General features: G+C 42.7%; 1 protein-coding gene across 3 annotated transcripts in view; it reads left to right on the forward strand.

The window, feature by feature from the left end:
- The window catches only part of LOC125453457 (NADP-dependent malic enzyme, mitochondrial-like), a 169,222-nt gene extending 146,963 nt beyond the window's left edge, over positions 1–22,259 (forward strand). For all 3 annotated transcript variants that reach the window (XM_048533090.1, XM_048533093.2, XM_059646564.1), the window contains 4 exons: positions 9,566–9,708; positions 12,169–12,342; positions 14,159–14,257; positions 20,829–22,259. In XM_048533090.1, the coding sequence (XP_048389047.1) occupies positions 9,566–9,708; positions 12,169–12,342; positions 14,159–14,257; positions 20,829–20,990 (578 nt within the window). In that variant the 3' untranslated portion in view covers positions 20,991–22,259. The remainder of the gene's footprint in view (positions 1–9,565; positions 9,709–12,168; positions 12,343–14,158; positions 14,258–20,828) is intronic.
- Positions 22,260–24,500: the final 2,241 nt, after the last annotated feature.

The raw sequence follows: 24,500 nt of genomic DNA on the forward strand, positions 1-24,500 counted from the left end.
CCTTCTGTGGCTGTTCATGCATTGCTTTTACTTGATCTTTAAGATTATTTACTTCTCAACAATGGGCTGTCAGGGTCATGATTTCATTTCTTTGGCAGAGTTGTGCCATCAATGTAAGGGACCATTTAACCTTGTCCTTATTCTTCTGCTAGGTGATTTTTCCCCAGACCCATTTCATGTCCTCCAGGGACCACTGTCCTTTTAGAACGTTATGTTTCTGTTTGATTCTAGTTAGAGTCTCCCCTAGCAAAAAACTGTACTTCAGAGTACTTCAGTAACTGCCGCAGCATTCCCTCATCCATTATGTCAGGAGGGGCAAGCCCACCTTTGGAAATTACTGGGGTCACACAAGATTACCTGAAATCTCGTGTCGTAGACAATGTCTTACTGTGGACTCCTTGTCCTAGAGCTATTTCAGTCGATTTTGAGACTTCTAGCTCTAGGCACATGGGATCCAAAAAGTTAGCACATTCATGAAAGGTTTGGGCTGTGTTCAGGAACGAGATCATGACTAAGAAGGGTGCTACTAGCCTTATGATAATGTCCGTGACCGCCAGTTTCAACAGTGTCCATAGCATCCTGCCGACTACGCCAAGTTGTGAGATTGTGTTAGAAGAACCAGACAACTAGGATCAGTGAGTGGCAAAAATAGCCTCTTTATTGCATATTCACAGCAGCACAATGTAAAGCAATAGTAGAATCCCAAAATCATTGCTCAAAAGTAGCCTCTTTTATACAGAATTTGAGCATACATCAACCGTCTAACACTTGAGTGCTAAGTAATGGCAATTGTACGAAAACCATCTTGCAGGAAATCGGAGATTGTTTAAACACTTGCGAAGTATTAGTGGCTATTCTAATGAGACTAGAGTGACCTTGCATAATTCAAAAGATGTTAGACTTGTTATTTCCAGAGTTAGCATGCTGGTAAAAATGTACCTGTGTTCTAAGTAAAAGTTTGGATTTCTTTCAATTGCGACTTTCTCTGACTTTTATTTACTATTGTTCAGTTTTACTGTTTACTATTCATTTAGCTTCACAGCTGTGTTTATCTGTGGGTTCTGTTTATTATAGCTCATTCATTCATTCAGTTTCATAGTGACCTCTGTTATAGTAACACTGTCAGTTTCATTCAGATCCTCATTCATTCAAAGTCGTGCAGTAATGGACATAGCATTGATAGTTTTATGAGTAGGTTAAAGGTTGCATATATGCACGGCATTGAATAAAAAGTTGGAGCAAGGTAAATCCTATCACCCACAAATCGTAATATACATAGTCTAGTACAAGAAAGCCTGCAAGGGACTAGCATTTTACTTTTAAAGAAGAGGGCTAATCTCAGTTGTCACCTCTGAATGCTTCTTTATTGGCTGGAGAGAGGTTTAGAGTAAAGGGCTGGAGATCGCATTTATTCGAGGCTAGATTTAAATGTGTAAAATGCTACTTTTAGTGCAGAAGTGTAAAAATGTCTTTATGCAGTTTTGTTAGCCTTTACACATAACTGCATGCTTGAGTGGAATGTCAGCCTTGTTAAATGGAGTTGTGGACATAGTGCATTATATGTGACTGCACTTTCAAGTGGAATGTAACCACACGTTTAAGTGGTTGGAACCTGATATGTTAATGCGCTTCTGAGTTAGTTTGAATAGGATGGTTAGTGCACATAAGTCTGTAGTTAGTACTATATGCCATCATGAACCGTGATATAATCCTGAATAAATATTAATGGACATGAATTATGATATATCACACAAAAAATGGACAATTTAATAATAAAGTGCTCCTAGCAGTCCCAAAGGCTCTGCCCCAGGGTAATTGAGACTTAGACTTCATCAAATATAAGATAGGGGTGGAAGTTCGCGTATAAGTTCAGCACAACATCGTGGGCCAAAGGGCCTGTACTGTTCTATGTTCTATGTGTTGAATCTTATTGTTGAGTAAAAGTGTCAACTGATACTTTTTTGGTCAAACAAGTTTCTTTTTTCAGTCATCTTTGTTTTCATTTTTAAGGAAATATAGCTAGGTAGTAAAAGCCCACCCAATCTTGGTATCTATCATCTAGTTTTTTCCTATTCCACCTTCCACTCTATCAGATTCTGCACTTTCCTGGTCAATTGTATTCTCCCATCATGTGTTCATAATAGGAAGTGGAGCTGGATAAACACAGCAGGCCAAGCAGCATCTTAGGAGCAGGAAGGCAGACTTTTCAGGCTTAGACCCTTCATCAGAAGTGGGGGAGGGGAAGAGGCTTCTGAAATATATAGGGAGAGAGAGGTGGATCGAAGATGGACAGAGGAGAAAATAGGTGGAGAGGAGACAGACAAGTTAGAGAGGCGGGGATGGAGCCAGTAGAGGTGAGTGTAGGTGGGGAGGTAGGGAGGAGATAGCTCCGGTCAGGGAGGATGGACAGATCAAGGGGGCAAGATGAGGTTAGTAGGTAGGAAATAGGTTTGCAGCTTGAGGTAGGAGGAGTGGATAGGTGAGAAGAAGACTAGGTTAAGGAGGCGGGGACAAGCTGGGCTGGTTTTGGGATGCAATAGTGGGAGGGGAGATTTTGAAGCTTGTGAAATCCACATTGATACCATTGGGCTGCAGGGTCCCCAAGCGGACTATGAGCTGCTGTTGCTGCAACCTTCAGGTGGCATCATTGTGGCACTGCAGGAGGCCCAGGATGGACATGTTGTCTGAGGAATGGGAGGGGGAGTTGAAATGGTTCACGACTGGTAGGTGCAGTTGTTCATTGCAAACTGAGCATAGGTGTTCTGCAACGCGGTCCCCAAGCCTCCGCTTGTTTTCACCAATGTAGAGGAGGCCACAGTGGGTACAGCAGATGCAGTGTACCACATTAGCAGATGTGCAGGTGAACCTCTGCTTGATGTGGAAAGTCTTCTTGGGGCCTGGGATGGGGGTGAGGGGATAGGTGTAGGGGCAGGTGTAGCACTTCGTGCTGTTGCAGGGAAAAAATTGTGGCCTCCTCTACATTGTGGCCTCCTCTACAAAAGTGTGTGGTGGGGCTGGAGGGGAGTGTGGAGCGGACAAGGGAGTCACAGAGAGAGTGGTCCGTCTGGAAAGCAGACAAGAATGGTGAGGGAAAAATGTCTTTGGTGGTGGGATCGAATTGCAGATGGCAGAAGTGTTGGAGGATGATGCATTGGATCCAGAGTTGGTGGGGTGGTATATGAGGATGAGGGGGATTCTTTTTTGGTTGTTATTGCGGGGACAGGGTGTTAGGAATGAGTTGCGGGAGACACGGTCAAGGGCATTCTCGACCACTGTGGGGGTGAATGTTGCGGTCCTTGAAAAATGAGGACATCTGAGATGTACAGGAGTGGAATGCCTCATCCTGGGAGCAGATGCGGCAGAGGCAAAGGAGTTGGGAATAGGGGATGATATTTTTGCAGGAAGGTGGGTGGGAGGAGGTGTATTCTAGGTAGCTGTGGGAATCGGTGGGCTTGAAATGGATATCGGTTTGTAGGTGGTTGCCTGAGATGGAGACAGAGAGGCCCAGGAAGGTGAGGGATGTGTTGGAGATGGTCCAGGTGAACTTAAGGTTCGGGTGGAAGGTGTTGGTGAAGTGGATGAACTGTTTGAGCTCCTCGTGGGAGCACGAGATGGCGCCAATACAGTCATCAATGTAACGGGGGAAGAGGTGGAGTTTAGGACCAGTGTAGGTACGGAAGAGGGATTGTTCCATATAACCTACAAAGAGGTGGGCATAGCTTGGGCTCATGCGGGTGCCCGTGGCCACTCCCTTTGTCTGTGGGAAGTGGGAGGAATTGAAAGAAGTTGTTGAGGGTGAAGATAAGTTCGGCTAAGCGGATGAGGGTGTCATTGGAGGGGGACTGGTCAGGCCTGCAGGACAGGAAGAAGTGGAGAGCCTTTAGGCCATCTGCATGTGGAATGCAGGTGTATAGAGACTGCACATCCATAGTAAAAATGAGGTGTTGGCGACCAGGGAATTGGAAGTTCTGGAGGAGGTGGAAGGCGTGGGTGGTGTCACGGACGTAGGTAAGGAGTTCCTGGACCAACGGGGAGAAAATGGAGTCCAGAGAGGTGGAGATGAGTTTGGTGGGTCAGGAGCAGGCAGAGACAATGGGTCAGCCAGGGCAGGCAGGTTTGTGAATTTTGGGAACGAGATAGAAGTGGATGGTGCGGGGTTGGGGAACGATGAGGTTGGAGGTTGTGGGTGAGAGGTCACCTGAGGTGATGAGTTTGTCGATAGTTTGGGAGATAATGGTTTGGTGCGCTGGGGTGGGGTCATGATCCAGCCGATTATAGGAGGAGGTGTCAGAGAGTTGGCGTCTGACCTCAGTAATGTAGAGATCAGTGTGCCATACTACAACTGCGCCTCCCTCGTCCCCGGGTTTTATGGTGAGGTTGGGATGGAGCGGAAGGCTGCACATTCTGCGGGCGAGAGTTTGGAGTGGGTGAGACGGGTGGAGAGGTTGAGGCGATTGATGTCTCAATGGCAGTTGGAGATGAAGAGGTCAAGGGAGGGTAGGAGGCCTTGGGGTGGTGTCCAGGAGGAGGGCTTGTGTTGGAGACGGGAGAAGGGGTCAGTAGAGGGAGGGTTAAGTTCACGGTTAAAGAGGTAAGCGTGGAGGCGAAGGCGGCAGAAATACTGCTCAATGCCCAAATGTAACCGGTATTCATTGATGTGTGGTTGGAGGAGGACAAAGGTGAGCCCTTTACTGAGGACTGACCATTCGTCAGGTTTCCTGCTCCTAAAATGCTGCTTGGCCTGCTGTGTTCATCCAGCTCCACACCTTGTTATCTCGGGTTCTCCAACATGTTCCTATTATCTCTAATACAATGTGTTCATAATCGTAGCTTGAGGAAATCAAGTTTCCATATTGTTGATGCACTTCCTTTATTCAAACATTTTACATTGGCAACAACCTTACCAACACTTACGTGAGAAATAAGAGAATGGTCAAAGAAAGATTAGGGCCGATCAGGGATAGCATAGGGAACTTGTGTGTGGAATATGAGGAGGTAGGGGAAGCCCTAAATGAGTTTTTTGCTTCTGTCTTTACGAAAGAAACAAACTTTGTAGTGAATGAAACCTTTGAAGAGCAGGTGTGCATGCTGGAATGGATAGAGATAGAGGAAGCTGATGTGCTGAAAATTTTGTCAAACATTAAGATTGACAAGTCGCCAGGCCCGGACCAGATTTGTCCTCGGCTGCTTTGGGAAGCGAGAAATGCAATTGCTTCGCCACTTGCGAAGATCTTTGCATCCTCGCTCTCCACTGGAGTCGTACCTGAGGACTGGAGAGAGGCAAATGTAATTCCTCTCTTCAAGAAAGGAAATAGGGAAATCCCCGGCAATTATTGACCGGTAAGTCTCACGTCTGCCCTCTGCAAGGTGTTAGAAAGGATTCTGAGGGATAGGATTTATGACCATCTGGAAGAGCATGGCTTGATCAAATACAGTCAACACAGCTTTGTGAGGGGTAGGTCATGCCTCACAAACCTTATCGAGTTTTTTGAGGATGTGACTAGAAAAGTTGATGAGGGTCGAGCTGTGGATGTGGTGTATATGGACTTCAGTAAGGCATTTGATAAGGTTCCCCATGGTAGGCTCATTCAGAAGGTCAGGAGGAATGGGATACAGGGGAACTTAGCTGCTTGGATACAGAATTGGCTGGCCAACAGAAGACAGCGAGTGGTAGTAGAAGGAAAATATTCTGCCTGGAAGTCAGTGGCGAGTGGGGTTCCACAGGGCTCTGTCCTTGGGCCTCTACTGTTTGTAATTTTTATTAATGACTTGGATGAGGGGATTGAAGGATGGGTCAGCAAGTTTGCAGATGACACAAAGGTCGGAGGTGTCGTTGACAGTATAGAGGGCTGTTGTAGGCTGCAGCGGGACATTGACAGGATGCAGAGATGGGCTGAGAGGTGGCAGATGGAGTTCAACCTGGATAAATGCGAGGTGATGCATTTTGGAAGGTCGAATTTGAAAGCTGAGTACAGGATTAAGGAAAGGATTCTTGGCAGTGTGGAGGAACAGAGGGATCTTGGTGTGCAGATACATAGATCCCTTAAAATGGCCACCCAAGTGGACAGGGTTGTTAAGAAAGCATATGGTGTTTTGGCTTTCATTAACAGGGGGATTGAGTTTAAGAGTCATGAGATCTTGTTGCAGCTCTATAAAACTTTGGTTAGACCGCACTTGGAATACTGCGTCCAGTTCTGGTCGCCCTATTATAGGAAAGATGTGGATGCTTTGGAGAGGGTTCAAAGGAGGTTTACCAGGATGCTGCCTGGACTGGAGGGCTTACCTTATGAAGAGAGGTTGACTGAGCTCGGTCTCTTTTCATTGGAGAAAAGGAGGAGGAGAGGGGACCTAATTGAGGTATACAAGATAATGAGAGGCATAGATAGAGTTGATAGCCAGAGACTATTTCCCAGGGCAGAAATGGCTAGTACGAGGGGTCATAGTTTTAAGCTGGTTGGTGGAAAGTATAGAGGGGATGTCAGAGGTGGGTTCTTTACACAGAGAGTTGTGAAAGCATGGAATGCGTTGCCAGCAGCAGTTGTGGAAGCAAGGTCATTGGGATCATTTAAGAGACTGCTGGATATGCGTATGGTCACAGAAATTTGAGGGTGCATACATGAGGATCAATGGTCGGCACAACATTGTGGGCTGAAGGGCCTGTTTTGTGCTGTACTGTTCTATGTTCTATGTTCTAACCTTACTGCATTTTCTGTTATTTGCTCTCTTCCTGCAACATTAGACTTGCTTAGCCAGTCTGTTATTTATGGCTCTTGAAAAGGAGCATGAAAGACAAGCTGAAATGTGTCTTTAACTGAGGTTACCAGATTCAAATTCCCATGTATCTGTAGTGATCTTGAAAGCTGGTACTGAAGAAACGGAGAAAATAGATTTTGCACATTTTTTTTAAATTATGTGTTGTCTGAGGACTGCTGAAGGAAGGGAAGCTAGATTAGAAAATACTTGTATTTATATGGTTCCTTATAAAGGATAAAATATTCCTGAAGATTTCTGAAGGAGGGTCCTGACTCGAAATGTCAACTTTCCTGCTCCTCCAATGCTGCCTGGCCTGCTGTGTTCCTCCAACTCCACATTGTGTTACCTCTGACTTCAGCATCTGCAGTTCTTGCTATCTCGAAAATATTCCCAAGGTGGTTTAAAAGATTGTTCTGTAATAGAACTAGATACCAAGTGGTTTAGAAGGGTATTAGGCTAGATGGCCAAAAGCTAAATATTAGATGTTGGTTTTAAGGAGCCTCTTAAAAGGAAGACTGAGAGCTCAAGGAGGGAATTCCAGACTTTTAGACCTAGCTAGTGAAGGTGCAGCCTCTGTTAATTTGACAGTTAAAATCAATGATCCTCAAAACACTAGAATTGGTTGAGCCCAAATATTTTGAATGGCTGTGGAGCTAGAGGAGTTCACAGAGACAAAGACAGAAATTGCTAAAAAAATGCAGCAGGCGTGGCAGCATCTGTGGAGAGAAAGCAGAGTTAACGTTACAGGCATGGTGACCCTCCTTCAAAATTTTCTGTACGGATGCTTCCAGACCTGCTGAGCTTTTCAAGTAATTTCTGTTTTCGAGCCATCTGCAGTTCTTGGGTTTTGTTTTTCTGTTTAGAGTGTATGGAGATGTTGAGAGGATTCAGAAACTAAGATGAAAATTTTAAAATTTGGAAACTGTTTGGTTGAGAATCAATGCAAGCTAGTGAGCAAAAGAATGATAGTGAGTGGGATTTCATAGAATCATAAAGTCATACAGTACGGAAAAGGATCTTTGGCCCGTCAAGCCTGTACTGCCAAAAATATACTGGAACCTTCACAAGTCCCACTTTCCACAATAGGTCCATATGTTTGAATATTATGACACATCAAGTGGGCATCCAAGTACTTTTTGAATATTGTGAGATTACCAGCCTCAACCACCATCCTAACAACTGCATTCCAGACCCTTGCCACGATCTGGGTGAAAGCAGTTATCCGCAAATCCCCTCTAAACCTCCTGCCTTTCACTGTAAATTATGATTTGGTGAAACTAAAAACATGGACAGCACATAATATCAACTTTACATAGAATAGAATGTGAGAGTGCGCAGTCAGGTCTCAAGATGATAAATGTATGAATAAGCAGCAAATAGCAGAGGCAGAGATGAGGTAAAACAGTAATACAAAGGTGGAAGTGCATGTAATTGTTGTGTGTGATTGAAATCAGACAAGTTTCTCTCAAGATTTAGTAGCTTTTCTTTTACACCAAGTATTCCGTGATCCCATTTTGTTGGTCTCTTAAACATGGGAAGGAATTGGCAAGAACTCCGCATTTTTATGTTCCTATGCCGTCAAAATTGTTAAATTTTGAAATAATGGCATTTCCCCCAAGTGGCAGTTCTCCCAAGTTATGAATAGTTAATCTATAATTTGCTTTACTGTCCTGAAGTGTATGCTGTCCTTTAGTGTGTTGAATGTTCGATCAACCATGATCATATTGAATAGCAGGACAAGCTCAGTGGACTGAATGACCTCTCCCTGTTCCTATGTTCCCACAAGACAGTAGTATCGGTGAACTCCACTGAATTGTTGGTGTTGTACAAAAAGAATGTGCCCAATGGATACAGGCAAATGATCAGGACTTCCAACGTTGGGATTACTTTTCACAGCTGTATGTTAGCTGTCTTACTTAGTGCTAACAATGCCATTATTACAAACAGAACCTCCATCGCCTTCCATGGCTGAATGGAGAGCCATTAGTATTTTTGGGTAAAGTGATGCTTGCAGTCACTTGTCCCAGTTAAATGAGAGGCTGTGCAAACTCCACTGAGGCTAGTTTTGGACCCATGGACCCGCTATAACTGTTAAAGCTAGTCAAAAGACATAATGGAACCTTTGGTGAGTTGAGTTGTTTGACAAGTGTGAATTTGCCTCATGCCCAGGTCCCTCATTCTTACCAATGGTTTGATCGTGCAGAATTTGATTAGTTTATAAAAAGAAGTTTCTTTATCTTGGCCAGTTTACACATCAAACAACCTGGCTTAGTTGTATAGCCATTTGAAACCCTTTTGAAATTGACAAGAAATGGCATTTTCTATTTTAACTCTTGCTCTTTTTTTGCTTTTTATGGTTCCTCTGCTGAAGGAAGACAAAACAATTCTGAAGTTACACATAAGTTGACTTTTTAAGTTTTGTGACTTTCTAGTCATACATAAAAAATGTCCCTTAATAGCCTCAAGAGAAAAAGCTAATCTTTAGATGCACAGTCAAGGTTTGCAGCCATTGTATTAAAGTACTATACTTTTCTTCAAACGATTATTTCAAATTTCTTTTTGTGAACAGAAGAGAGGTTTAAAAGCCTTTCATTCTAATTGTTAGATGAAAGATGTCATTTTGCTCCCTCCTGCCATTTTGCTCCCTCCTCTTTTTAGTTTATGATCCTGGAAAAATGCCAGATGGTGTTGTTATAATTATACAGAACTGATATGAGACACGAAAGATGTAAGTGTTCGAATCTTCAAATGATTTAATGTCAAAATTGCTTAAGTTAAATAGCCACACTATTTTTGCTTTGTATTTTTCCAGGTGTAGCAGCTATTGGGGGAGCATTTACAGAGCAAATATTAAAGGAAATGGCTTCGTTTAATAAACATCCAATTATCTTTGCTTTGAGTAATCCTACCAGCAAATCAGAGTGCACAGCAGAGGAGTGTTATCGTCTGACAGAAGTAAGAAATCTATGTTATATTTGCTATGTCTAGCCAAGTCCTCAATTTATTCAAAGACAAGTTCATAGAAATAATGTAGGGTATTTGGCCCAGAAATTCCAATAGCCAGGATCATTTCTGCCAAGTGGACTGGAGTTACATATTGGGACCATGCAAAACTCTGGCATAGCTGACTCTGATGAAATTGCCTTGGAAATTGAAAATTTTGATGGGTAATTTCACAAAGTCTGGAACCCTCTGAAAAAAAAACCTTTAAAGTTGGAGAATTTGGAGTGTTCCAACTCACTTAAACTTAATGGCTACCCAGGAAAGGTTGCTGTAAATTTTAGACACCTTTGGAACAAAACTGTGACTCATCACTGACTCACACCCCTTCAGAGACATAACCCCCTCAGTTTTCCAAAACACATTAAACCTCTTGGCCCAGCCTCTGACATAATGCCTTCACTGGACTGGAATGTTATCTTGCAACCTTTAAATAATTCCTAAAGTACAGCAGTGAGAGCTATAACAAAGGGATATGTCTTGGCCTGCATAGCTAGTCCTGCACTGAGTGGATTTCTCCCTGCTTGCCTCTGGATACATTAGAAACAGTCCATACTGTAAATTCTGTCCTGACAAATCACTGACAATCAGTCAAATCTGTTCTTCAGTTATAGGAAAATCTGGGCCAAAGGCTTTAAACATTTGTGGATATCCACTCAAGCGAACTTCAGTTCTCTAAGTTCTTTGAGAATCCTTAAAACATAGCCCTAGTCATTTGGATATTTATGATGTTAGAATTACTCCAAACAGTCTGATTATCAAGTATTGGTGTTGTTGCTGTCTTATTCATAAATCTAATTAACAATTAATTTCTTGCACAATCTCAAATTAAATAATTTCATGAAATATGGTACTGATGTTTATGAAGAACAAAATTACAGCACAAGAACAGGCCCTTTGGCCCTCCAAGCCTGCGCCGATCCAGATCCTCTACCTAAGCCTGTCACCTATTTTCCAAGCATCTGTATCCCTCTGCTCCCTGCCCATTCATGTATATTTCTAGTTACATCTTAAATGACACTAACGTGCCCACCTCTACCACCTCCACTGGCAACGCGTTCCAGGCACCCACCACCCTCTATGAAAAGAACTTTGCACACAAATCTCTCTTAAACTTTTTCCCTCTCACCTTGAAGTCGTGACCCCTAGTAATTGAGTCCCCCACTCTGTGGAAAAAGCTTTTTGCTATCCACCCTGTCTATTCCTCTCATGATTTTGTAGACCTCAATCCGATCTGCCCTCAACCTCCGTCTGTCTAATGTAACTAATCCTAATCGATTCAACTTCTGTTCATAACTAGCACTCTCCATTCGAGGCAACATCCTGGTGAACCTCCTCGGCACTGCGTCCAAAGCATCCACTTCCATTTGGTAATGTGGCTACCAGAACTGTACACAGTATTCCAAATGTGGTTGAACCAAAGTCCTATACAACTGTAGCATGACCTGCCAACTCTTGTACTCAATACCCCGTACGATGAATGAAAGCATGCCGTATGCCTTCTTGATCACTCTATCGACCTGCGTTGCCACCTTCAGGGTACAATGGACCTGAACACCTAGATCTCTCTGTGTATCAGTTTTCCCCAGGGCTTTTTCATTTATCACATAGTTCACTCTTGAATTGGATCTTCCAAAATGCATCACCTTGTGTTTGCCTAGATTGAACTCCATCTGTCATTTGTCCACCCAACTCTCCAATCTGTCTATATTCTGCTACATTTTCTGACAGTTCCCTTCACTATCTGCTACTCCACCACTCTTGGAGCAGAATGTGACCCTTTTACTGACCACTGAAGTTGCTCAATTCAGGCAATCTTGATACCAGGTTTCTCCTCACTGGCATTCTGCCAGGGCGATAGGAATGTGTTGGACTTACCTCCAGCTTCTTCACGTATTATCCAAACCCTAATGTTCTTGCTCAGTTCACTTGTACCTACTGTGTTCACTTCTGGTCGCCCTGCTATAGGAAGGGTAGTATTAAACTGGAGAGAATTTAGAAAGATTTACAAGGATATTGATGGAACTGGAGGGTTTGAGCTATGTGGGGAGGCTGGAATTTTATTTTTCATTGTAGTATGGGAGGTTGAAGGGTGAACTTGTAGAGGTTTATAAAATCATGAGAGGTGTAAATAAGGTAAATAGCAAAAATCTTTTCCCTACAGTTACTCAATGACTCCATCAATAAATATTAAGATTATTATGAATAATTGAATCAGAATATAAGAATGTCTAATTTTCTATTCAGAGAGATTGCCTATTGCTGAAGCTTAACAATCTACATTGATTCAAATATTTTATTAATAATTGGTAATGTTTTACATGTACAATATATTCAGGCAAAAATGCTCAGTAAGGATATTGTGAATTTCTTTCTCATTAGTAATTAGTATATTAATAATTTGGTTATCTGCAGGGCCGTGGAATATTTGCCAGTGGCAGTCCATTTGACCCTGTAACCCTGCCTGATGGTCGTACCTTTTTCCCAGGCCAGGGTAATAATGCCTACATTTTCCCTGGTGTTGCACTTGGAGTTATCACATGTGGAGCGAGGCACATGGATGATGACATATTCCTGATTTCCGCTGAGGTTTGCATCAGTTAACTTGCAGTTTCTTGAATTACTGCAAAATATTAACTTTGATTTTGTTTCTTTCTTTTAAATTGATGGCTGAGCAACAAATGTATATTTAAAGGTAAAGTCGCCATAGTCTCAGAGGACCATAGGGATAGGGCTGTTCTCTCATTAGAGAGATGACTGGTGGTGAGTTTAGCCTAAAGGTCGCCACTCTTCAGCATGGGGAAAGGTTGGGAAGGCGGGGCCTTCATCATAAACTCATGGAATTAAAATAATAATACAAAAGTTCACATCTCCACATATACAAGTCTTTGACAATTGTACCTTTTAAGTAAAACATTAAGGCAAGAAAAACATAAGTTGCATTTGTATAGTCCTTTCAGGTAGGTCAAAAATTTTCCTATACATTATACTTCTGACTTGCTGAACCTCATTAGCTATGGGAAAGATGAATTCTACAATCTCAATTTCTTTTGGGTTTTTTCCTACCAGAATGCAATTGTAATAATTAAAAGTTAGTTTCTAATTTTCATTATATTGCACAGTCCACTTAATTTAAAAAGAAGCAGAAGCAAATAAAACTGCTTAGTACTTCCTTCTGTGGAAAACAAGTTACAGTCATCAAAATTAATATGTAGGATCAACCTTCATCCATACTTCAACCCTGATCATTTGTGTGTGTATGTTTATATGTTATATAATATTTGTATTATTATACATGTCATTTTGAACCAACAGGCTGCTGAAAGAACGAAAATCATGTTTTGTATTTGTGACACCATATACGTGTGCAAAATGCATGTTGATGGGCATTAACCATGTCCTTTAACATGCTTGGGAATTGGGCCTCTCTAAATATGGTAATATTTTCACCTTAACTGTGTAGCAGAATTTCCTCATGTCTGTATCTTGTTAAAACTTTTAAAAACTTGCATCAAGGATGTGATAGGCTAGTGATGTTACCCTTGGATAAGCATATGGGTAGGTTAGATGGGCTTCAGATCAGTATGACAGGTTGGCACAACATCGAGGGCCGAAGGGCCTGTACTGTGCTGTAATGTTCTATATGTAATACAGTGACCCAGATCTGGTCATGGCAGTTGGTGGCATTTTTACTTGATAACAAAAAAGGCCTGGAATTGAGAGCCTAATGATGACCAGCAAACCATTGATTGGAAAAACCCATCCGGATCACTATCATCCTTTAGATAAGGAAACTAAGGGTCTAGGCCCGAAACGTCAGCTTTTGTGCTCCTGAGATGCTGCTTGGCCTGCTGTGTTCATCCAGCCTCACATTTTATTATCTTGGAATTCTCCAGCATCTGCAGTTCCCATTATCTCTCTCTCTCTGCTGTCCTTACCTGTTCTGATTTATATGTGACTCCAGACCAACAGTAATGTGGCTGATTTTTGACTGTAGATGCAGATTCAGAATCCTTTTTGCTATTTTCTTCAGGCTTCTTTATCTCTAGTCCTCATGGTCTCCTTGGAATCACCAAGCATGGCATTGGGGACCTGCACCCAGCTATCTCTGAATGCTGCTATTAAACTAGCAGTTTTGAGGAATGTGGCAACATAACCCAATGATTGGTCCCTGTAATTTTACACTCACTCCTCCTCGTGAAAAAATACATTTGTCAGCAGTAAAACCTTGCAGACTTTAATTTACTTTTTAACAATGTAGAGCTAAGCAGATGTATTAGTAAGCAGAGTATTTGGTAGAGATATATCAGTGATACTCAGTCATAACAGTTACTGCTCGTCCCAATTCATATTTTATGCTGCATGTATCCTAGTTGTATTGATTTGAGATTTTTCTTTTATCCAGGTTCTTGCTGAACTAGTAACAGAGAAGGATCTTGCAGAAGGACGTCTGTACCCACCGCTCAGCACCATCAGAGATGTTTCATTCAAGATTGCCACAAGGGTATACAAACATTTTTGTTTGTTAAATGTAAATTTAACTGTTGCAGTTGAAAAGAGCTGTTGTTATTTTTCTGAATGCAGTGAAGCAGTAGACCAAGACATGGTGAGAGTGATAATGGAAACTGCAGATGCTGGAGAATCCAAGATAACAAAGTGTGAAGCTGGATGAACACAGCAGGCCAAGCAGCATCTCAGGAGCACAAAAGCTGACGTTTCGGGCCTAGACCCTTCATCAGAGAGGGGGATAGGGAGAGGGTTCTGGAATAAATAGGGAGAGAGAGGGAGGCAGACCGAAGATGGAGAGAAAAGAAGATAGGTGGAGAAGAGAGTATAGTTGGGGAGGTAGGGAGGGGACAGGTCAGTCCAGGGAAGACGGACAGGTCAAGGAGGAAGGATGAGGTTAGCAGGTAGGAAATGGAGGTGCAGCGTGAGGCGGGAGGAAGGGATGGGTGAGAGGAAGAACAGGTTAGGGAGGCAGACAGGCTGGGCTGGTTTTGGGATGCAGTGGGGGGAGGGGACGAGCTGGGCTGGTTTTGTGATGCAGTCGGGGAAGGGGTCGAACTGTGCTGGTTTTGGGATGCAGTGGGGGAAGGGGAGATTTTGAAGCTTGTGAAGTCCACATTGATACTATTGAGCTGCAGGGTTCCCAAGTGGAATATGAGATGCTGTTGCTGCAACCTTCTGGTGGCATCATTGTGTCACTGCAGGAGGCCCATGATGGACATGCCATCTGAGGAATGGGAGGGGGAGTTAAAATGGTTCGCGACTGGGAGGTGCAGTTGTTTATTGCGAACTGAGCTGAGTTTGCCTGTTCTGCAAAGCAGTCCCCAAGCCTCCGCTTGGTTTCCCCAATATAGAGGAAGCCACACTGGGTACAATGGATACAATATACCACATTGGCAGATGTGCAGGTGAACATCTGCTTAATATGGAAAGTCATCTTGGGGCCTGGGATGGGGGTGAGGGAGGAGGTGTGGGGGCAAGTGTAGCACTTCGTGCGGTTGCAGGGGAAGGTGTCGGGTGTGGTGGGGTTGGAGGGGAGTGTGGAGCGAACAAGGGAGTCACGGAGAGAGTGGTCTCTCCAGAAGGCAGACAAAGGTGGGAATGGAAAAATGTCTTGGGTGGTGGGGTCGGATTGTAGATGGCGGAAGTGTCAGAGGATGATGCGTTGTATCCGGAGTTTGGTGGGGTGGTGTGTGAGAACGAGGGGGATCCTCTTGGGGCGGTTGTGGCAGGGGCGGGGTGTGAGGAATGTGTTGCGGGAAATGCGGGAGACGCGGTCAAGGGTGTTCTCGACCACTGCAGGGGGAAAGTTGCGGTCCTTGAAGAACTGGGACATCTGGGATGTGCGGGAGAAGGAATGCCTCATCCTGGGTGCAGATGCGGCAGAGGCAGAGGAATTGGGAATAGTGGATGGAATTTTTGCATGAGGTTGGGTGGGAGGAGATGTATTCTAGGTAGCTGTGGGCTTCAAATGGACATCAGTTTCTAGCTGGTTACCTGAGATGGAGTGTGAGAGGTCCAAGAAGGTGAGGGAGGTGTTGGAGATGGCCTAGTTGAACTTGAAGTTGGGTTGGATGGTGTTGGTGAAGTGGATAAACTGTTCGAGCTCCTTTGGGGAGCAAGAGGCGGCGCCGATACAGTCACCAATATAACGGAGGAAGAGGTGGGGTTTGGGGCCTGTGTAGGTACGGAAGAGGGACTGTTCCACGTAACCTACAAAGAGGCAGGCATAGCTTGGGCCCATGCAGGTGCCCATGGCCGCCCCCATTGTCTGTAGGAAGTGGGACGAATTAAAAGAGAAGTTGTTGAGGGTGAGGACGAGTTCGGCGAGGGGGACTGGTCGGGCCTGCGGGACAGGAAGAAGCGGAGGGCCTTGAGGCCATCTGCATGAGGAATACAGGTGCATAGGGACTGGACGTCCATGGTGAAAATGAGGTGTTGGGGGCCAGGGAATTGGAAGCTCTGGAGGAGGTGGAGGGTGTGGGTGGTGTCACGGACGTAGATAGGGAGTTCCTGGACCAAAGGGGAGAAAATGGAGTCCAGATAGGTGGAGATGAGCTCGGTGGGGCAGGAACAGGCTGAGACAATGGGTCGACCAGGGCAGGCAGGTTTGTGGATTTTGGGAAGGCGATACAAATGAGCCATGCGGGGTTGGGGAACAATAAGGTGGGAGGCTGTAGCTGGGAGGTTCCCTGAGGTGATGAGGTCATGGATGGTATTGCAGATGATGGTTTGGTGCTCGGGGGTGGGGTCATGATCAAGGGGCGGTAGGAGGAGGTGTCGGAGAGTTGGCGTTTGGCCTCGGCGATGTAGAGGTCAGTGCGCCATACTACCACTGTGCCTCCCTTGTGTGTGGGTTTGATTGTGAAGTTGGGGTTGGAGCATAGTCCCTATGCACCTGTATTCCTCATGCAGATGGCCTCAAGGCCCTCCACTTCTTCCTGTCCCGCAGGCCCGACCAGTCCCCCTCCACCGACACCCTCATCTGCCTAGCCGAACTCGTCCTCGCCCTCAACAACTTCTCTTTCGATTCGTCCCACTTCCTACAGACAAAGGGGGTGGCCATGGGCACCTGCATGGGCCTAAGCTATGCCTGCCTCTTTGTAGGTTACGTGGAACAGTCCCTCTTCCTCACACCTCCTCCCTCACCCCCATCCCAGGCCCCAAGATGACTTTCCATATTAAGCAGATGTTCACCTGCACATCTGCCAATGTGGTATATTGTATCCGTTGTACCCGGTGTGGCTACCTCTACATTGGGGAAACCAAGCGGAGGCTTGGGGACCGCTTTGCAGAACACCTCAGCTCAGTTCGCAACGAACAACTGCACCTCCCAGTCGCAGACCATTTTAACTCCCCCTCCCATTCCTCAGATAACATGTCCATCATGGGCCTCCTGCAGTGCCACAATGATGCCGCCTGAAGGTTGCAAGAACAGCAACTCATATTCCGCTTGGGAACCCTGCAGCTCAATGGTATCAATGTGGACTTCAACAGCTTTAAAATCTCCCCTTCCCCCACTGCATCCCAAAACCAGCCCAGCTCTTCCCCTCCCCCCACTGTATCCCAAAACCAACCCAGCCTATCTCCGCCTCCCTAACCTGTACTTCCTCTCACCCATCCCTTCCTCCCACCTCAAGCTGCACCTACATTTCCTACCTACTAACGTCATCCCACCTCCTTGTCCTGTCCGTCTTCCCTGGACTGACCTGTCCCCTCCCTACCTCCCCACCTATACTCTCCTCTCCACCTATCTTCTTTTCTCTCCATCTCGGTCTGCCTCCCCCTCTTTCCGTATTTATTCCAGAACCCACTCCCCATCCCCCTCTGAGGAAGGGTCTGTGTCCGAAACGTCAGCTTTTGTGCTCCTGAGATGCTGCTTGGCCTGCTGTGTTCATCCAGCTTCACACTTTGTTATCCGAGACATGGTGAGATGTGGTTTTCGTGGCACGTGATCCTAATTTGTATCTTTCATTTTTATTTCCCTTCCTTTCATCAGTGGGTGCAGTTTGCAACGACGTTACTTTAACTCTAGACCAGTCAGTGGAATTAACTAATGCAGAGCTTAACTAAAAGCTTTAAATCGAACCTTTCACTACTGTTGGTAAAAACCTCTGTGTAAAAGATATTCTGTACTTGTTTAGGCTGAAAGAAATAGAGCAGTGTGGCAGTTTCGACAGATACATGTGTTCATAATCACAAAATGGTGCAAGTCAGAATTTAGTAATTAGAAGCTAGTTAAGTTGATGTTACCAGGAGAAATTGTTCGAAATATATAGACTAATCAGTTGGAAAGATTGCAATGCTGGATTGCAGTGATGCCTGATATATAAATTTGCAGGCTGTGGAGTTATTGGTGAAGTTTTAAGCCAAATTGCAAAGTGGTCACATTGTCGTAGGCAGATATGAGTTTATATAGCGATTAATTTTGTTTGTTATCTGAAGAAAAATTACCAACATTGGAGGCAGTCCAGATGAGATTTACTTGGATGATCCCAGAAAGATTGTGTAGTTTGGGCCTGTATTCATTAGAACTTAGAAGAATGAAATGTGACCTTACTGAGATGCAGACAGGATTCTTAGGGAACTTGCCAGGGAGATGCAGAGAGGTTATTTCCCCTGTATTTTAGAGTCTAGGACCAAAGGGTATAAACTCAGAATTAACATTTAATACAGAAATGGGGAGGATAGTGCGTCTGTGGAATTCTTTACTGCAGGGGCTATCGAAACTGGATCATTGAATGTAGTCAGGTCTGAGATAGACAGATTATTAATCAGTGTCAAGTGGTATAGGGAAAAGGAAGGAAAGTGGAGTTGAGGATTATCAGATCAACCATGAGCTCATTGAGTGACAAAGCAGACTTAGTGGACTGAATGGCCTCTTTCTATTCCTGTGTTTTATGAATATGGTTTGTATGAATTCTGTTATCACTACCCACAGAATTGTTATATAGACTAAAGGCAAAATACAGTGAAGAATTCTGAAGAAGAGTCTGACTGGACTTGAAACATTAATTCTGTTTCTATCCCCACTGATGCTGTCAGATCTACTGAGTTTCTGTAGCACTCTTTGTGTTTGCTGTTTAAACTGCTATTCTTCACCATTTTTATTAATAATTTGGATGAAGGCATTCTCTGCACAGAATTCAGGTTTGCTGACGATATTAAAAATTCTGCAGTGCAACTAGACAGCAGACTTGTTTAGATATGTACGGAAAATGAACTCTGTGTACAGATCATCAGCAGTAGCAACACCTTGCATTTGGACAGGTGCATGAATCTAAATAGTTTAGAGGGATATGGGCCAAATGCAGGTAAGTGGGACTAGTTTAGTTTAGGAAACCTGGTCAATCAATGGATAAATTGGACCAAAGTGTCTGTTCCCATGCTGTATGATTCCATTATAGTACTTGTATTGGATATCAGATGGCTTAACAGAACATCCACCCATCTAGAAGCCATAAACTCTAAATCAAATTCTTTCTGTACATTCCTCTGTTGCAGCACTTCCCTCTCCTCCAACAAAATTCTCCTTAAAGTTTAATTTATGAGCCATGATTTTGGTCACTAATTCTAGTGATCTCTTATTGCCTTGAATATCAGAATATCAATTCTATTAATTTTTTGTAAAGTATTTTGGGTCCTATGGAATCTCAGAGTCATTCTAAACAGAAACAGGCCCTTTGATCTAACCAGTCCAAGCTGACCATAATCCCGAACTAAACTATTTCCATCTGTGTGCACTTGGTCCATATCCCTCCAAACATTTCTTATTCATGTACTTATCCATGTCTTATAAACGTTGCACCTATATTTGTATCTACCATTCCTCTGGAAATTCATTCCACATACAAACCACGCTGTATAAAAAGGTTGCCCCTCGTGGCTTTTTAAAGTCTTTCTCTTCTCACCTTAACAATGTGGCTACTAGTCTTGAAATTCCCCACCCCATGGAAAAGATACCTGACGTCCACCCTATCTATACCATTAATGATTTTAAAAACCTCTGTAAGGTCACCTCAACTCCTACACTCCAGTGAAAAATGTCCCAGCCTATCCAACCTCCTCTTATAACTCAAATCTTCCATTCCTGGCAACGTCCTGGTAAATCTCTTCTGAATCCTGTCCACCTTAATAATATCCTTCCAGTAACAGGGCAACCAAATCTAGACACAGTATGCCAAAAGAGGTCTAACCAGCCTATGCAACTTCAATGTGATTTCCCAACTCCTGTACTCTAAAGGTCTAAGCAATGAAGGCACACGTACTAAATGCCTGCTTAACCATCACCACCGTATCTACCCTTGACGCAACTTTCAAAGAACTGTGTAGCTGAACCCCTCGGTCCTTCTCTACAATAACACTGCCAGGGCCCTACCATTAACTTTAGAAGTCCTGTCCTTGTTTCTTTTACCAAAATGCAATACCTCTCATTTATCCAAATTAAACTCCACCTGCCACTCCCTATCCCTTTGGCCCAATTAATCAAGATCCCTTTGTAATCTTAGATAACCACCTTCACTATTGATTATACCATCAATCTTTGGTGTAATCCAAAAATTCTGTAACCATGACTCCTAAATTCTCATCCACATCATTTATATTAATGACAAACAAAAGCAGACCCAGCACTGCTCCCTGCAGAGCGCACTGGTCACAGCCAGCCTGTCTGAAAAACAACTCTCCACACCACCCTCTGTCTCCTCCATCAAGCAAATTTTGTATTCAATTGACAAGCTCTCCCTGAATCCCATGTATTCTAACTTTACTAATCAGTCTACTGTGCGCTAGTTATTGTCAGTTTCTGCCATTCTAATAGCTTAATTTCCTCCTTCCCTTTTACAAACTTCACTGAAGACTCCTGTCCTTCTCTGAGAGTGCAAGCTGTGGCTTTATAAACATGTATGCATTCACTTTGTTTCAACAGACAATATTTAAACCTGACTTACTCTCTCACCACCTCCATGAGGGAAGAAATATTTCAAAATCCTGATACCCTCCTTTGGCATTGATGTTTTTAAAATTTACAGGACTGTTTACATTTTATCTTTTTATTTTATCATTTATAGATCGTGGACTATGCATATAAACATAATCTTGCTGCCTGGTACCCTGAACCTGAGGACAAAGAAGCATTTGTTCGCGCTCAAATCTACAGCCCTGATTATGATTCCTTTGTATTAGATAACTACAAATGGCCAAAAGACGCCATGGAAATCCAAAAAGTTTAGTTTTCCGTGCCACTTAAATCACGACCTAGAATAGGTTATCAAAGCCAGATAACCTTAATTGCAAACAAACCACCAAAATATCTTCAGTAATAATCTTGTAGAAGTTCATGTCAGTTTTTGAATTCTTTTAAATTTCTGTTTTATTCATACAGAAATTATTGATATTTCATGATTGTATTGTTATTTCCTCCTTTTACATGCCATTTGAACAATTTAAATATATATACCATTTCTGCACTTCGTTATAACTATGACACCAAAAGACAGGCTCTGGGTTGATATTCACTGAACTGTCTGATCTTAAATGAGACTTATAGGTATGGTATCATCAGCATTTTTCACAATAGTTAAGTTGCTTTTCTAAACATGGCCACCATTTTGATTCTAGAATCATGTGTATGATGCCACTGTTTTAGCCTGAATTCTTACTTTTCTCACATACTGTCCTGACTTTGGAATAAAGGAGTCTAATTTAGCAATGTAAAGAGCGCATGGGATGACGTTCCCTCGGAATTTAAGCTAAAACTGCGTCCATATTTACACAACTTTGAAAATGCCCAGAAAATAAAAACTGGAGAATGAATAACAAAGTGAATTATCCACTAAAGCATTATCTTTTCATCTCTAGAGGTTGTATTGAATCGAGACCAGAGTGATTGACCTAAAGACATCTATTTGAGATAGATTAAACCTTTCCAAATTAAACAAGTTGGTGGTGGCATTTGAATTAATAATATGCCATATCCCACAAGAATGCCTTCAGTGTAAATTATGAATTGCTAGGGTGCAGCAGAAAACCTTTTCTGAAATTGGATGCAAGACATAGTTGAATGCTGTTTCATTAACTAAAATTAGATATATTATATATCCTACTATTTCCAAACTCAGAGATTCTGCATCAAAGATTTATAAAATAAACAATCCAATGTTGTTTTTAGCCACTTATCATATACAAAAGCTACTTCGCTTATTATTGTTCAGATGTCCTGGAATCATCTGATCTGTCAATTGTGAATATCTGCTGAAAACATCAGGAATCTGAGATTTTTTTTATTTTGAATATTTGTTGCTAAAATATTTTATATGTTCCCCTGCATGATGAATTTATTTCATTTGTTTTTCTGAAGCTTAAGACAGCAGGTATTTCAAACATTTCTGTTGTGTTTCAATGTCATTGTACTAATTGTACAAAGAACATAAACCAAGAATCCTGTAAAAGTGTATGTTGTAGGAGAACAAAATGTTGAATAAATCGTGGTCTGTAAATCATTTGCCATTCTTCATGATTGCTAGCCGTGAAAAAGAGCTACCAGAGTTATTGTGGAGCAAAATATCTGAAAACCATCAGCTATCTATAGTTAGTTTCTCTAAAAAGGCTTCAGAATAAACTAGAATATATGAATGTTTCTCTGTCCTGGGACACAGCTTGTTTTGACAATGGAATTTATTTGGAAGATCTTACATTTTATTAATAAAACTCCACATATTTTAGATCTAGCCATCTTGTTAACATGTGCTACCAGCTTTATGTATGTTAAAACTCGGGTCAGTTACTTCCATCTGCTTTGGCATTACCAAAGAATAAATGACACTGTTAACTTGCATTTGCTTGGTCTCTTAAAGTTGAAAGTGCCCTAACATTTGAAAGATGATTTTGAAGAGTAGTAATGCTGAGTTTACAGAAAATAGTTTTGTTTCAGGAGAGCCAACATTAAATGATTCTTGGTTACATATTGTTGTCCTATTTTATGATCTTCTTCCTCTTGCAGCACTGGAGCCATCCATGGATACTGACTTCCTCATTCACCTCTGCCCAAGCTGCATTTGTAAGTCGGTTTAGTCTCTTGTTACCATTCCTAGGGGGGATAAAAGCTTCTTTTCTCCCTGGACAGCCTTCAGGAGAACGTTAGGAACTTGATGCTAAAGGTGGCACCAGTTTTTAAATGCTCTGTAACATCTCCAGGGATGGAGGTGATGAACAGATGTTGAGTAATGCTGTTGGGTTGCAGAGAGTGAAGTGTTGCCAAGGTCCTTTTCAATGGCAAATAGAAGGTCCTGGTGAGGGACAGAACCGTAGAATTTGGTGTTTCACCCATACGTGTTTATTTGTAATGAGCTGGGAAGAAACTGATCACTTGAGAAAACTTAATCTGCCCCTGAGCAGAAGTACTTCCTGCTTTAAGACCTGCATCCGCTTTTTATTTCAAAACCACAAGGTTTTGTCCTATCTAAAGCCACAAGCTGTATAAAATAATCAAATGGAACTTTTAGAGCTTACTATACAATGGTGAGCAAGACCATTTTTAAAAATATTAATTATGATAAACACTATAGATATTTACAGATTGTCTCAATCCTTGAAAGTTACCAAAATTTGGAACAAGATATGATTAACATGCCTGGCTTTTCATAATATGTGAATCCTGATCCACATTTCCAGATGTGTTCTAAAGTGCAACTTAAAATCTGAACATTAATTCCTGTGTTCTGTATTGGTAACCTTATAAATAAATTGCAGTAGCAATCTTGGTATTCCTTCTTGCTTGATAAATTCCTTTTCCTTGTTTGTTTTAAAGAGGTTTTTGTTGTGACAGTTGGAATCACTGACATTGACCCTTCTACCAGTACTGGCCCTTTCCTGCTCTTCTGGCATTTTGTCCACAGTTGTTTTCACATATAGCATTAGGAGAAGATTGGTGTGAATTGGTGCAATTCCACCACATCTCAGTAGAATAGGCGATGATGAGGTTGTCGACTTGCTCGCTTAGCTGGGTTGTTCTCACTCAGACATTTTGTCACCATGCTAGGTGACATTATCAGTGTAGCCTCCGATGAAGGTTCATCTCCAACCCTGAGAAAACATTCATGGCATAAAGGGGAGCACAAAGATTCAGTTACATGAGAAGGCCATCATAATGATGCAAGAGGCTAAAGGCAGTAACCTGTATCAAAACATGCTATGTGATTATAAATTTCACTGCCACCTTTTCTGTTTCATATGGCTTACAGTACTGCACACCCATCCCCTCAGGTCACTATCCCTCAGAAATCAGGATAAGGAAGAGATGTGCAAGGGGATGGCAACAAATCTGTCCAGCCCACATCTGGTGTCTGAAAAACCTGAGGCAGCAATGAATTCCTTACGTTCTAGGACAATGTGCACATAATTTCAGTCATCTCTTGGTGTGGTGATGCATCACCTACATATTTCAAGAAGTGGTACAATTTCCTATTTATAAAGATGTCAGAATGATGATTTGGTGCCCTTATTAGGATGTGGGTACAACAACAACCCCCATATTTAGGAAAGGACTGCTAATTCATAGACCCCATGGCTCTCTGTGCCTGTGACATTACATCCTCAGGAAGTTTATGTGTTCCCATCCTGAGCAAAGATGGTATCTGCAGAGATCTGTGGTCAACTCCTAGAAAGTGCTAGCAGCATCAAAATTCAGAGACATGCTAAGCTTGAGCGTCACTGGTACTGGATTTTTTTGCACCATGGCATTA

This window comes from Stegostoma tigrinum, chromosome 6 (assembly GCF_030684315.1).
Source record: "Stegostoma tigrinum isolate sSteTig4 chromosome 6, sSteTig4.hap1, whole genome shotgun sequence".
Taxonomy (NCBI): Eukaryota; Metazoa; Chordata; class Chondrichthyes; order Orectolobiformes; family Stegostomatidae; genus Stegostoma; species Stegostoma tigrinum.